The sequence below is a fragment of the Hoplias malabaricus genome, chromosome 15 (assembly GCF_029633855.1).
Source record: "Hoplias malabaricus isolate fHopMal1 chromosome 15, fHopMal1.hap1, whole genome shotgun sequence".
NCBI classification, from domain to species: domain Eukaryota; kingdom Metazoa; phylum Chordata; class Actinopteri; order Characiformes; family Erythrinidae; genus Hoplias; species Hoplias malabaricus.
The window spans coordinates 35,056,265-35,071,499 of record NC_089814.1 but is presented as its reverse complement, the minus strand read 5'-3'; the positions used below and the strand labels follow the sequence as shown (position 1 = coordinate 35,071,499).

The 15,235-nt window shown below is 42.7% G+C and overlaps 1 protein-coding gene across 3 annotated transcripts; it reads left to right on the top strand.

Moving 5' to 3' along the window:
* Positions 1-1,764: 1,764 nt before the first annotated feature.
* Positions 1,765-14,053, top strand: wdr41 (WD repeat domain 41). 3 transcript variants are annotated; one of them, XM_066646604.1, is made up of 14 exons: positions 1,765-1,925; positions 2,140-2,231; positions 2,697-2,809; positions 5,472-5,520; positions 5,878-6,006; positions 6,343-6,405; positions 6,743-6,854; positions 8,557-8,619; positions 8,753-8,854; positions 9,034-9,218; positions 9,534-9,655; positions 9,836-9,921; positions 11,575-11,711; positions 12,741-14,053. In XM_066646604.1, exons 2-14 carry the CDS (start codon positions 2,184-2,186, stop codon positions 12,879-12,881), a joined length of 1,350 nt encoding a protein of 449 aa, XP_066502701.1. In that variant the 5' UTR covers positions 1,765-1,925; positions 2,140-2,183; the 3' UTR covers positions 12,882-14,053. The 3 variants fall into 3 exon arrangements, with proteins under 3 accessions (XP_066502701.1, XP_066502700.1, XP_066502702.1); XM_066646603.1 differs by having other exon boundaries at positions 2,694-2,809; XM_066646605.1 differs by lacking the exon at positions 1,765-1,925 and having other exon boundaries at positions 2,153-2,231; positions 2,461-2,809.
* Positions 14,054-15,235: the final 1,182 nt, after the last annotated feature.

The window sequence follows — 15,235 nt, the reverse complement described above, 5'->3', positions numbered from 1 at the left end:
TCCACTATGGATTAGAGGTTAACTCCACTTTCACTCCATCTATATTCATCTCTCTCTCTCTCTCTCTCTCTCTCTGTGAGTGTATGTTATCACTGAATTTGTGTGTGTGTGTGTAGTAGGGGATTTATTCCATTGCTCATGTTTGACATCGTGCTCTCACTTGCTTTGACTTGTTCTTTTAGTGATATTTCTTTGAGAGTCATACATTCTCTCTCTCTCTCTCTCTCTCTCTCTCTCTCTCTCTCTCTCTCTCTCTCTCTCTCTCTCTCTCTCTCTCTGCCCTTGAGCTTTTCTATTACCGTGTGGAAAACACCTCAGTGGCGTGACAAGCGCTGCGGATCGACACTAAATCAGAAATCAGCTTCTGACCTGCCGTGAAGGTCACACTTCTCTCACACACACTGTGTGCATGCCAGTGTGTGTCTCTGTGTGTGTGTGTGTGTGTGTGTACCAGAGGGACCTATGGGAATGTGAGAGGACAGGAGCTATCTGCAATGACAGTGATCCTCAAATACTTACTCTGCTCCTCATACACACACCATCACTCTCGCTGTTCTGTGAGAGAAAGAGATGGAGGGAGAAGGGGAGCAAGGGCAAACATATGTCAGTACAGCATGTTATTCCAGGCCCACACAAACTAGAACTTTATTTGTAATGCGTTTTAAAGGAAACCCACATATATTTCACAAACTGACCCATCATTATCTGGATACGATATTTGAGAGTGAAATGAGCCAGAACTGTTCACAGTGGTGGTAAATGTAACCAGATGTCTGCCTTTAAAGGCTGCCTAGTGAATCTCTTTAATATAACCCCCAAAACATGTTACCTATGACTTGTTTTATGCCAAGATCTTGGCCTAAAATATAGTTAATACAAAACATATTCAGGCTAAAATGTTGGACATACAAGGAGTTATAAGGAAAACATTTCAGAATTAATAAAAATGACTATATCCCACAATCATTCTCATTCCATATACAGCTCCTAAAATGGCTGGAGATCACTTCAGGTTGTGGAGAGGAAGTACAATTCCAGACGTCCGGTTCCATTGTCCATATCTGTGTACACAAGGTTCTCTGCCATTCATTTAAACACTCATCTCTGTGTTTAAGTCTCAGACATTTAACTGCGGGGAATGTTCATTTATTTTTTCGCATACTTGAAATGGAATGATTGAAAATACAGGGTCAGAGCCGTCTCCAATGGGCAGTTATAATATATAGTGTGTGTATGGTCGTGTATACAGCATTAAATTAAAATTTAAGCCCTTCATGAACGGAATAGTGTGTTTTGGGGAGTTAAAATAGAGGAAGTCCAAGCTCTGTGGTCATGTGAAGAGCTGCAAGGTTGATACAGACTGCCATCTAGTGTTCGTTAGCATTACTGCTAGAGTTCAGGGGCTGTCAGTATCTCAAATAATTTGATATACAGTTATGAAAATGTATCAGTCCTATGATGATCCACCACCCAAATCATATCTGTCCTGTGGCGGTCCCCTGGGGGTCTGAGGTGAAAGGACTGAGGGCGGTTAACAAAGTATGCAGAGCAACAGATGGATCACAGTCTGCAATTGTAGCACTACAAGGTGCCCCTGTGTGGTCAGTGGAGCTGATTAAATTAGTAAATAAATAAATAAATAAATAAAATACACACGGAAGCCATTTCATAGTTTTGTTTATCGGTGTATAGTACAATTTATAGCGCTTCTCCTTGAGTGGATTGTCCAAGTGAAGCTTCCGTAGTCAGTCATATGAATGCGGCTCTGTTGTGATGAAGTAAATGACAGGAAGATTCAGATTAGAATTACTAATATCTATTTTATAGGCTTTAACTTGAGTTTTAACAATGTTTGAGCGATTTTACATGTTGACAAAGGCTTTATTTTATTCGTAAACCATTGTTTTTATGGTAAGGTAAAAAAGGTACGGACAATATTGTCTCCATTCGAATTTTCCGTTCCACCTTAAATGTTGCAGCAGTTAGAATGCTGTTGTATTCAACTGCTGTAGCATTTAAGGTGGAACCGAAAGTTCCAACGGGAACCTAACAGAATTTTCAAAATAAAGGCATGGAAGTGTGGATTATATTACACAAACATTTTTTAAGCTCACGTTTTATATATTTTTATGATTTTAGATTTTATGTTCGTCAACTTTTAACTTATTTAAAGACCCTCAATCATGCTGAGGTGGATTCTCGGGGGTCGTGGAGCTCAAGGCGCAGTGGAGGTGAGTGGAAAAAAAATGTATAGACACCTTATAGTAAGTGACCCCAGATTCTAGTGGAATTAATATTTACATCTCTATCAATAACTGTAAAAAAGCATGACAATGAATAGGACACAATGGAGCAGCTGCACATGTGCCTCCAGAAATAATAACCTGGCCTCAGTGTTGTTTTTCTTTTGTTAAATGATTGTGTATTTATTTCCTAATCTGAGCATGAATCTGCTTCCAGAATAATGACAGGACGACCATCAGTGGTCTTAGACATCTGAATATTCCTTTAGAGCTTTAGGCCTGTGGCTGAAGTCTGAAGCGATGGAGTGTGTTGCTTAGAAAGAAAGAGGCAGAGGGAGAGAGCTAACCCGAGGCAGCCAGGCCAGCAGCAGTGATTCAGACAGACTTGAGCTGGTGATTGAAGCCTTGCCGCAGCTCTTGATTCCTTTGTCCGTTGTGTGTTGGCTCTAGAAGAGCGCAGCGCTGTGCATCGGGGAGGAACAGCCCAAAAACTGTTTCACAGAGTTGCAGGTGCTGAAAGGACATTTTGACATTGTTCGATTTCTGGTGCAGATTGATGACTTCAGGTAAGCAATCCTCTCCTCTATTTCTTTCTCCTTTTCTCTCTCTCTCTCTTCTCTCTCTCTCTTCTCTCTCACTCGCTCAGGCCCAGCCGACCTTGTGATTGACAGCTAAGCCTGAGCTAGATCCTCTCCAAAAGCAAACTTACAGAGCGTGACAAGAGCTTAATCATCAGAGCCGTAGAGAGTTTGTGTGTGTGTGTGTGTGTGTGTGTGTGTGTGTGTTTGTGTGTGAACCTCCTGCTAGCTTCTACCCTTCACATAACACCCATCACCTCGGCCAGAGCTACATTAAAACCAAGCTCACCTATAATGGCTTGTGTGTGTGTTTTTATCTGTGTGTGTGTGTCTGAGAAAGAGAGAGAATCACCTGTCTGAATTGTTGTGTGTGTGTGTAAAATAGGAAGCTCACTAGAGCAGACAACACTGTATTCTATACTAAACTTTAATCCTAGCACCACGCTCTTATATCAGAAGTTTTCATTTAGTTTGTTAATGATTTGATCGACGATGTTAATAGCCTCAATCAGCCAGTTTCCTCCATTTTAACAGCTGTCGAATACAGAGTATGCATTTTTCTTTAGGTATGAGATGATGTCTTTGCCTTAATGTGGGTACACACTGTGTGATAATAGTAATGATGGTGTGATCACAGACAGAAATCAATGACTGGGAATGAATTTGCAGGTCCTGAGGTAGGGCTGGGCAATTAATCGAAAATGAATCAAAATTCAGAACTTCAGAACTTCTAATCGACATAATCTTGTCTGTATCGATTATTTTTATCCTGTTATGTCCCCACTGTGTGTTCATGTACTGTCTCTTTAAAACCACGCTACCAAGCCTTAGTCACGTGAATCTGCCCCCTATCTGCCACATGGAGGAGAACCTAAACGCAGAGGCCGACCGAGCGACTCGAGCAGAGACTCGTACCAAAGAAAAACACGGCGTCTGTGGTTTGCACGTGCTGTGTTTTGACTAAAATTAAGACAACACTGAACAAAAAGAAGGCAAATGTAAACGCTGAGAAAAAACAGTTTCAGCGACCACAGCTCAATCACACACCGAATATAAACAGTGCTCAAAAAAACGAGAGGAACAAGCTCCCAGCGGCATTAGAAAAAATATCCCATGTTTAATACTGGAGCATATTTACAGCACAAGCCTCGTCACTGAACTGTGAGGGGTCAAATATACAACAACAAAACAATCGTTTGTTAATCGTAATCTTGGTAAAATGTACAGTTAATCGTGATATTGATTTGCGCTCATATCGTCCAGCACTATCCTGAGGTAATGTTGCTGGGCTTTAAATTTTAAAGATAAATAAAAAATAATTAAAAATGAAATAAATTTTGGTGCCTCTGCAATAAAAACAAAAAACAAAAAAAAAACACAGACCTGTGGTAATCATCAGCCAGTTCCTGTTAGTTTCCAGTAGCTGCTCACATTGGATTAAAACCCTGATTCTCATCTGTGAACCTGGGAATATACCTCTGCATTCATGATGGACCTGCTCAGAACCAGCTCCTTCCTCCTAAGTGGACCTGGACAGAACAAGCCCCTCCAGACCCGATGGTCATTCACCCTTATATAAACTCAAAATACATTGATGGTGCCCCTCATTTACAATGTAGACAAGGTCAAACATTCAATGGAAAGATGAGTTTCTAAAACTTAAATTAAATAAGATATAAAACAAAGTTAAATTAATGATAGTAGTGCAGTAGTGTGAGAGTAAACGTGTGAGTGTGTGTCGCCCCCTCCAGGGTGTGTTCCGGCCTTGCTCGCAGTGATTCTGGGTAGGCTCCGGACCCACCGCGACCCTGAACTGGATAAAGGAATCAGTGGTAGTGCAGTCCAAGAGGACAGATGTAATTTAAACAAACCACGTAAAACAGTAAAATTAATCAAATCTAAAGTTCATGAAAATGTACATAAATAAATAAATAAAATAGAAACAAAAGCTCAGGAATAACTAAAACTGTAAGAATAAATAAACGAATAGTAAAAGCGAATAAAGCAAAATGATAATTAAAACAAACCGAAAGCTCTTTGCTGAATCAGTCCAATTAGTCAAATACATAGGAGCTATTTCAAGATTCAAGAATCATATGAAGTGTTAAAAATGTCATAACGGTCCCCTTCCTCCTTGTTGGACCTGGACAAAACCAGCCCATCTAGAACCAACGGACCTGGTCAGAACCAGACCCTCCCAATGCTCGAACCCAATCCATGTCTCAGGCTCTTCAACCTTAAAGTATGGCTCTGTTTATCACATGACCACATCCTGGAGCTCAGACTGGTCTTTACCGTCCAAACATTGGGTCCATCACTGCTTTTCCTTCTCTGTCTCTGCTGCCTTCAAACGCAGCCCAAGGACTCTCTACTAAATTCCGCATTAAATTTTATACGTATCTTTGCTCCAAATGCTCTGTGTGTGTTTATAAAACCAATAAACCCTTGTACAGTCACACAGTGCCTCTGAGTAGTGTGGCGTATAAATAAATATGGCGGCTATTATCACACAGTGTGTATCAGGCTTATAAAAGACTCAGCAAACTGGAATTATTTAAAGATTATTAAAATATATAAAGAAAACTGAAAACGTAACATCCGTGCAAGACGTATTAGATCTCTAAAAGAGTTGTTATGCTTGTGTTTTTAGGTTTGCTTCTGCTGGTGATGATGGGATGGTGCTGGTGTGGAACGTTGAGGTGGGTGAATGCTTGCTGTAGACACTAAGGACCTTCAGATCTCAGTGGTTCCTAGTTCCAGTCTTTTTTTTTTTAAAGCTGTGTTCCCAACATCGATATATTTCATATTTATAACATACAGAGCACTGAAAGGTGCCCTTACAGCATACTTTTATAGTACATTTTACACACCTCAGCTACGTTTGTCTGGAAGAAATCACCTTCACGAAGATGATGATGATAATAATGATGCAATTAAATTAATAATAAAAAAAGAAGATAAAATGGAGTACAGTAAAATTAATACAAAATCATACGTTAAAGAGCATAACAGAAAAGATTTCATAACTTTACATGGTAATGGTGTGTGTGTTTCAGACTGGAGAGCGGCTGGTGGAGTTACGAGGTCACACTCAACAGATCACAGCAATGATCTCTTACACCTTCAGCAAAGGAGGAAAAATTCACCCAGCGCTTATAACAGCCTCATCAGACCGCACACTCAGTGTATCCTTACACACACACACACACACACACACACAGCTCCATGCGATCATGTTGTGGTGTGTATGTTATATGGAGGGGTTCAAACAGCAAAATCTATGACACATGATGCGTCGGTATGAAGCCAGGGATCCAACTGCATTGATTACTACAGACTACAGCCCATAATCAATAGAGTTGATATATGAGTGGGTTTTAATGAGATGAAAGAACTCGAGAGGCACCGATATGGGGATTGAGACCCGATGGCAAGAGCCAATATCTTCATGTACAGAGCTGTAGATGCATATTTTAATGAAATTTGTACAATTTACTGTGATTTCCTTAAACCTGGTGAAGTTGTGGGACCTGGAAACAGGAAACCGAGTCCAAACGGTGTCTGATCTCCAGTCGTCTGTGAAGGTATTGTGTATAATTTCATCTACAGTCTCCGTGTGATTTTTCTTTTTCATGGTAATGTTCATTGTCTGATCTAAAATGTAGCCACAGAATCTGAATTTCACCTTTTACAAACGTGGACAAATTTGTTGGTGCACTTCTGTGAGAAAAAGACTCCATAATTATTTCAGAAAAAGTGTGAAATTAATGTAATAGGCATTAATCATTGTTTATTTTTATTAATCATAAAGATAGACTTAATAAAACTAATGAAAATGGCATAGACAGAAGTGAGGGGACCTTTTAATTAAATATTTTATTATTTCATTGCACACACACTCTCTCTCTCTCTCTCTCGCAGTGTTTATTGGTGTTGAATCGTCTGGATGTGTGGCTCTCTGGTGGTAATGAGCTGTGTACTTGGAACAGAGACTTTCAGCTTCAGTGTAAAACTGTACATAACAGAGATGCAGGTACACACACACATACACACAGTAAAAGCTTATCCAGTTCAGGGTCGCGGTGGGTCCAGAGACTACCTGGAATCATTGGGCGCAAGGCGGGAACACACCCTGGAGGGGGCGCTAGTGCTTCACAGGGCAACACACCCAGATATTCACTCACACACTCGGACACTTACAAACACTTTTGAGTCGCCAGTCCACCTACTAAAGTGTGTGTTTTTGGACCGTGGAAGGGAACCCACGCAGACACGGGGAGAACACACCAACTCCTCACAGACAGTCACCCGGAGGACACCCACCCAGACACAGAGAACACACCACACTCCTCACAGACAGTCACCCGGAGGAAACCCACACAGACACAGGGAGAACACACCACACTCCTCACAGACAGTCACCCGGAGGAAACCCACACAGACACAGAGAACACACCACACTCCTCACAGACAGTCACCTGGAGGAAACCCACACAGACACAGGGAGAACACACCACACTCCTCACAATCAGTCACCCGGAGGAAACCCACGCAGACACAGGAATAACACACCACACTCCTCACAGTCAGTCACCCAGAGGAAACCCACGCAGACACAGGGAGAACACACCACACTCCTCACAGACAGTCACCCAGAGGAAACCCACACAGACACAGGGAGAACACACCACACTCCTCACAATCAGTCACCCGGAGGAAACCCACGCAGACACAGGGATAACACACCACACTCCTCACAGTCAGTCACCCGGAGGAAACCCACGCAGACACAGGGAGAACACACCACACTCCTCACAGTCAGTCACCCAGAGGAAACCCACGCAGACACAGGGAGAACACACCACACTCCTCACAGTCAGTCACCCGGAGGAAACCCACGCAGACACAGGGAGAACACACCACACTCCTCACAGTCAGTCACCCGGAGGAAACCCACGCAGACACAGGGAGAACACACCACACTCCTCACAGACAGTCACCCGGAGGAAACCCACGCAGACACAGGGAGAACACACCACACTCCTCACAGACAGTCACCCGGAGGAAACCCACGCAGACACAGAGAGAACACACCACACTCCTCACAGTCAGTCACCCGGAGGAAACCCATGCAGACACAGGGAGAACACACCACACTCCTCACAGTCAGTCACCCGGAGGAAACCCACACAGACACAGGGAGAACACACCAAACTCCTCACAGACAGTCACTCGGAGCGGGACTAGAACCCACAACCTCCAGGTCCCTGGAGCTGTTTGACAGCGACCCACTGTGCCACCCGTGCCAGGGTTTTCTCAGCGTGCTCCAGGATTTTCCATTGAAATAAAGCTTAAAAAAGTACTACGACATTTTCAACAAAATCTCAAAATTGTTGGCCTTACCCTCCAGAGCAGTCAGTCCGTATCTATCTTGTATTTTCTTGAGAGTCACTTTTCTCAGCTGTAAAATGTCTCCCTATGGTGTACAGTAGGTAAAATTACTGGAATGTGTTTTGGAAAATGAATTACGGAGATATCGGGAAATAAACACTGTTTTTCTCAAAATACAACTTTATTTTTCTGTACATCTGGGAGGGGAGGGGGAGAAGTGTAATAGCACATATAAAACATACAATTCACTGTGTGTTTTTCATCCAAATGTTTGTATTCATTTTATTTTTAAGACAAACACTCGATGAAAGGATCTCTGTTTGTCTTTATCTGTCTGTCTCTAGGCATCACGGCGATGGTGGACTTACCCAAGAACTGCATCGCTGCTGCTATGGATAAGGAGATTGGTATGTGTGGCCAAGGCCTTCATTTGTAGATGATTTTAGAAGCAGCATGCACCAAAACATATGTATATTTAATGAATATGATTCAAGGTTGTGTTTGCTGTTATTTTTCTCCTTATTTCTGTAAATTTCTCAGTTATTTTTAAGCTGAATCTGTCTGAAATGGAGACGTCAATATTTGCCATTCGCCACTTGGCTGACCACCAGGACACGATCCGGGCGCTTATCAGTGTTAATGGTGAGAAAACACACACACACGGGTGAAGGGAAGTTAATCTGATAAAGTACACAGTGAGAACGCAGGCAGAGAGACATTTATACAAAAGCTAGTTGTTTTGTTTATTTCACAGAAGAGCATACATCTTTGTTTTAAAGGCTGTTGTTTGCTCTGAGCCGTCTTCTGTCTCCCACTCCCAGACGCTCTGTTCGTTAGCGGCTCCCACAACGGCGAGCTCATCCTCTGGGATGCTGTGGATTGGACGATCCAGGCTTATGAGCTCATCCTGTGGGAGGAGCCAGCCGGAGACAGTCAGTCCGAGATCAGGATGGGCCAACAGAAACAGACCGAGATGTCCATTCAGCACCTGGCCACAGACGGAGAGGTGAGCCGGGAGGGACGCTGTTTAAGTCACTTAAGTCACAACGGGTTTTCCATCCACCAAGTTTGATCGGAAAAGAGCCACAATTCCCAAAATTCAGAGCAAAGCGTGTTGAACCTGTTCGCAGTGTTTCAGCTGCTCTTTGGACTAAACAGACCCTGAGAGGCCTGACCTTAGTAAGTTAGTAATAAAAATAATACACATTGCCCCACTGGCTCCTGATGTAGAGATGCCCCTGCTCTCCAGATCTGGAGCTGGAAGCCCCTGCAGTGGGGGATAAATTTGAAGAGACGTGTTGTTTCTATTTCTCTCTGACAGCTGGTGGTGGCAGCAGTGGGCAGTGGTCTGTATGTGTATAACGCAGCGATGAAGACTGTGGTGGCCTACAGGAAGGTGGCTCACGACTCTGATGTTTTACACACCTCTCTGCTGGACAATGGGTACGGACATTTTGTTCATTTAAATACACAGGATATTTACTGACAACAGTGGCCTGGTTGTAACAGATATTGTGCTAAACCTACTCATAAACTTATGAACTAGTTAATAGGTTATTATCTCCATAAATATGCTGCAGTTTTTGTGATGTGTGTGTTCGTGTGTTTATGGCTCTCCTGAAGTCAAGTGATGTCTTGCTCTGAGGACGGCAGTGTGAGGATCTGGGAGCTACAGGACCTCCCCTTACCTGCAGAACCCGCCTCCTCAGGTGAGCAAGATGATGATCTCTCTGGGCTCGTTTTGGTTCTTTTCCACTGCATGTCCACCCCCCGAAATGTATCCAGTGTCGTATCAAAACTACAACGGCGACGGTAACGTTAAGCGGTGTTTACTCATGGTGTATTGGCTTGTTGTTGTTGTTTGGAACTGAACACAGGTCCGTCATTAGTTCAGACAGATCAGTAGAGTTTGTTGCTTCCGTTCATTGGCCACCGATCTAAGGAGCGTTTGAACGTCTTCAAAAGACCACGGCGTAATTTTACGAGCTGTCGTCATGAGTCAGATAAAAACAAACGTGATCTCTGCTGCAGCTGGAGATTATACAGATACAGAGTTAGTGCTGGTCGTCTGCACTGTGTGGCGTAGAGTGACGACTCTCTCTGAACAATCAGCGCTCAGCAAGGTTTAATCCTGACTCGGCTCACTCTGAACCATGAGAGAACAGGTACTAAAAAAGATCCAGGGACCAGGACTAGGACCAAATTTACCTGACGGAGGAGTGGGAAAAAAAATAGCAGATTCTAGTCGAGTAGAGTAGGGACCATGCACTGGAAAAGCACCATTTGGTTGTGTGTTACCTGTCCAGATGTTGAAAGCTGTAGTTACTCCTGGTGCTCATGAGTGCCCCCTGTGAGCCTTTAAGGTTTGTAGAGTTTTATGACTCCCTGGAGAGAAATGCACTTGTACAGCATAGATATGATTTAACCGTTTCCACTCTCTCCTTGTGACAGTGCAGTTTTATTTGAGGTTGTCATTCAATCCCTAGTTTTAACGGTTAATAAATACTTTTGATTTAAACAAATCCATACGATCGAGAACTCACACAGCTTCTACTGTTTAGAACAAAAATACTTTTACTGTGTTTATGTTTAATGTAACTATAGATAACTTTATACATGCACCACACTTACTGCGAACATAACTACTTTTAAATAATAATAATAACTATATTTTTAGGCGCCAAAAGATTTGCACAGTACACTATCTCGCCTCATTTTTTTCATCATTCTGGCGCCTGCTTTCCTCGCTCTCTCTCTCTGAAATTGATCCAGATGTTGGCTCTATTCTGCTTTCACATCAATCACTCATGGTGTGTGTGTGTGTGTTCGTTTGTATACTCATCAATCAGTTTAAGCATGGTCCAGTTGAGTTGTTCTACTCTAAACAGAGCGGCTCACCGCAGACTTTTGACTTTTGCTGCGTCTTAATTGTTTTGTTTATTCACAAAGTTTAGTTCTCAGTTTGGAAAAAGAGGGAAAAAAACACCACACGCTGTTGGTCAGCGCCCCGTCACTGATCGACTGATCGTCTGAGAGCGGATAACTGAGGTTACACTTCAATGCAGAATAAGAGTTTGGGGAGGAATTGATTTGAAACTTTCATGAAATGTTGGAGGAATAATATTTAACACTCTTTTAACACTACCACCCTCTCTCTCTCTCTCTCTCATCTGTCTCTTTCTGTCTTTGCCCTCTATCTTTTCCTTTTGGTCTCTGTTCACTGTCTGCCTCTTTTCTCTCTCTCTCTTATTTTTTGTGTTTTTTTTCCCCATTTGGTCTCTGTCTGCCTCTTTCTATCTTTTTTCTGTCTGTTTTTTTTCCTTTTGGTCCCTCTGTCTGTCTCTTTTTTCTCTCTCTCTCAGGGTTTTTTGGGATGTTCGGGACGTTCGGTCGCTCCGGTAAACAGGCTGGTGCCCCCGTGAAGAAGCTTCTAGAAATGAGTGGTCTTCGCTCCCTGGAGCTGATCGGCGATCTGATTGGTCACTCCGGGGCTGTTCAGGTATGCGGTGCCACAGCAACAGATTATAAAAGAAAAGGGGTCAGAGGTGAAAGGCCTAGCGTTCCTGCGTCAGGACTGTGGTCTTATACCTCGTTTGGTTCTGAAGTTTTGAAGTGCTTCGATTCGCCCTGAATCAGAAATGGCGAGCTGAGCGGAAGATATCGATCCTCTGGGCGCATGTCAGCATCGACGTGTTTAACATCAGCTTAATTAACGCAGCTGACAGCGTGAGGGATGTGATCTACATGCGGCTCAACTTTCCCATCGATCGACACAAAGCAGGAGAACACTGTTTAAAACCCACAGTGATCCATCTTTCTGGAGCTAGCATCAGTCCAGTCAAAGTGTTTGTCTTAGGATCGTTTAGTTTGGTGGAAAACTGGGTAACCACTGGATTTCTTCTCTATGTTAAAGACGACACATCCTCCCTCTTTTCCACAGCAAACACCTGTGACCTGCTTTGGTCAAATCCCCACAAGCACCTCAGCAGTGCTCTACCCGTGTTTAGAGCGGCCACTTTCAATGTCCCTGAGGGCACAGCATTGAAGAGCAGAAGCTCTAGTTATTAGTCGTTTTCGCTCTGTTATCTTTTTTCTCCGTTCTTTTTTTTTTTTACTCAGATTTTACCACGCTCATTGTGTTTGTTTTAACCTCATTTTTGCACTCTCATATACACACGGGTCCAGCGCTGTGATTGGGCGGACTAAGACGAGGGGGTGGGGCAATTCTAAAGTCTCTGCACTTGACGTCAGAAGCAGAATCAGAACAGCCATGTGGACTGTAAACGTTTTAGTTAAAAAATCAGCCTCTAATCCTTTTTACGTCATATAAAAGCTGTTAAACTGACCCCTAGTGACCTGGTTGCATCACAGCTTCTGCACTAAACCTATTTTAAAAGGAATAAACAGTACATTTCATTAACATTGCCTGCTGTCTGTAGTGGTGAAAATGCCCGATGCACCTTCTTTGGTCTTGACCTCTTTGATCTAAAGACTGACTGAAATAGATTTTGCTGTGTTTGTGTGGCAGATGTTTTTGAGTTTCGGCAAGAACGGTCTGGTCACCTGCTCCGCTGACCACCTGCTGATCGCGTGGAAGGACGGAGAGAGAGAGTCACAGCGCAGGAGTCTGGCTCTCTTCCAGAAGCTGGAGGAAATGCAGGGACTTTAAAGACCTGAGGCCAAAGCTTTTTCATTTTACTCTGAACTTGTTCAGTTTTAGGGTCTGGAGCTCCAGCTCTGAGTGACCCCCTCAAACGCTGCCAGGGACCTGCAGCAACACCAGAGAAACACGGTTAGAGTGGTTCAACCTACAAACCCTGGACAGGTACCGTCACACACGTCTCATCCATTTGGCGTCAGGAGACAAACTGAAAAAAGCGTCATTAGTATTGGACTTTCTTTTCATTTCCTTTATGTTTTAAAACTCCGATCCCTCTCTGAACTCACAGTGGACTGAAGGAATTTTTACTAATTTTTACCATTTGTTTTTGATGAATATTTTAACGACTGAAAACTAAGTACGATCTTGTTAAATGCTGCTTCACGTGTGGAACGTGTTCTTAAACATCACTGACAAATCATTTTATACGTTTTATCATTGTAATTTGTGTAGATCTGTGTGCAAACTGATTATGCTGTGAATGACCTGAGAGTGAGATGTTTTAAAGGGCCCATATCATGGAAATGTCCCTCACTTTTAAACGAGTTTGACGTAACGTGTTAATGATGGTACTTTTAAAACTCACCCCTTACAGCCAATCAGAGCAAAGCACTTTTAGATACAGTACTGTGCAATTGTTTTATCCAGAGAATGAGGTTTAAACAGCTGTTTATTTGCTCACAAAGCTGTAATATCAAAATAAACCCAGTCCCATAATAATCTCGGGTGCCTAAGACTCTTGACATTCTTTAAAGGTACAGTACAAACCTGTGAACAGTGATTAAAATTGATATTTTCTTCATAAATAGGAAGGACCAGGAAGGATATGGGCCCTTTAAACACGCCTCTTTCCACTTGTAAGCTGCCTTTTTGATCAACGTTTCTGTGAACTGCCTCGAATTAAAGCCTGTGCTTGTGAGGAGGGCACAAGAGAGAGAAATATTGCAAGTTTCTTTTAATGTGTTTCACAAATACAATGCTGAAATATTTTAAAAACTGGGCGCAGCTCGTCAGAAACGACTGTGGATCCATTTCCCAGACGGAGACGGAAATTAGAAGCACATACGAGGATTTACAACAGGCGAGTAAACATTTAAACCCTTTTAAAAAAAGACAAGAAATGAAAACAAACATCAGAAAGTGCCTGGTTGGCGATGTCACCGGTTCCTGCCCTCAGGGGGATGCTGTTCGCGTTGTTTATTAAAAATATAGCTTATGTACATTTCTGCAAATACTATCATGGGTTTCCTGCTCCTAAAGATCAGTGTAAAAATACAGAGATTGGCACAGACACACGTCACATACTTCACTCCTGACATGAGCACCAGGTAAATGACTCTCTTCCTTTGACCAGTAGGTTTCCATCGACCCGTGGGTGCCCTCTGGTGGAGGTGTAGATCCCCACAATCAGGTGAAGCTTCATCTAAAAATGTCACTTCAAATTACAGTACTGTATCCTGCCCAACACCCAACACAACCTAATAATAATAATAATAATGTTGATAATAATACATAAATCAGGCAAATGTGGCAGACCTGTGAGCTCATAAAACATGAAATAAATGTGCAGTTCCCACAAAAACACTCAGATTGTGGAGAAAAGCAAATAACGGAGCGTTTAAAGCTGTTACATCAGGGCTGGCCCGAATCATTTCACCAGAGCCATCACCTTTCCAACAAAACACAACCATGGTGCGTTAACTACAGTAAGATTCATGAGGAAAGGCTTTTAAAAATGTGGAATAGTAATAAATTAAAGCTGGTGACATTCCGCAGCTGAAACAGACGATGAACAGGAGGAAGATTAAATGATTGGACGATAGGAAAAGCTCAGTGCAAAATTCACGATAAAAGCTGGAGGCACGATTTATGAGATTTAACCTCGGGGGAGGAGAGAATCCGCGTTAAATAACTAGTCTGATTCATTACTCACTGTTCAAAGACCACGTACCCTTTCAGAGAATACCAACTAGGAGTCGAGTGTTCATTATTAATGAAGTATCAGTGAGTGTTTAAAGTTAATAAGTAGAGTTCGGACCAGCCCTGTGTAAAACACAAATACATTCTCCTCCTCAAAGTCTGGCAGTCGTAGGGCACTTCACACAAAGCAGGGTTTCAGACTTAAAGCTGTAGTTCACGTTTGTAGCCTCTGAGGATGTTTTGTATGCAAGGTTCTCTCTCTCTGCTCACGGCAGAGAAATGGCAGGTTTTCAGACAACGGAGAGACTCCAAACATTGAGAATCATGAGCCGAGACGAGGATGTTGCTCTATCCCTGCTCCACAGGTGGGTAACACTGACTTATTTGTGTTGTTTCTTGTCACTCGGGGGACGTTACCAAACGTTCAACAAAACTACAGAGTT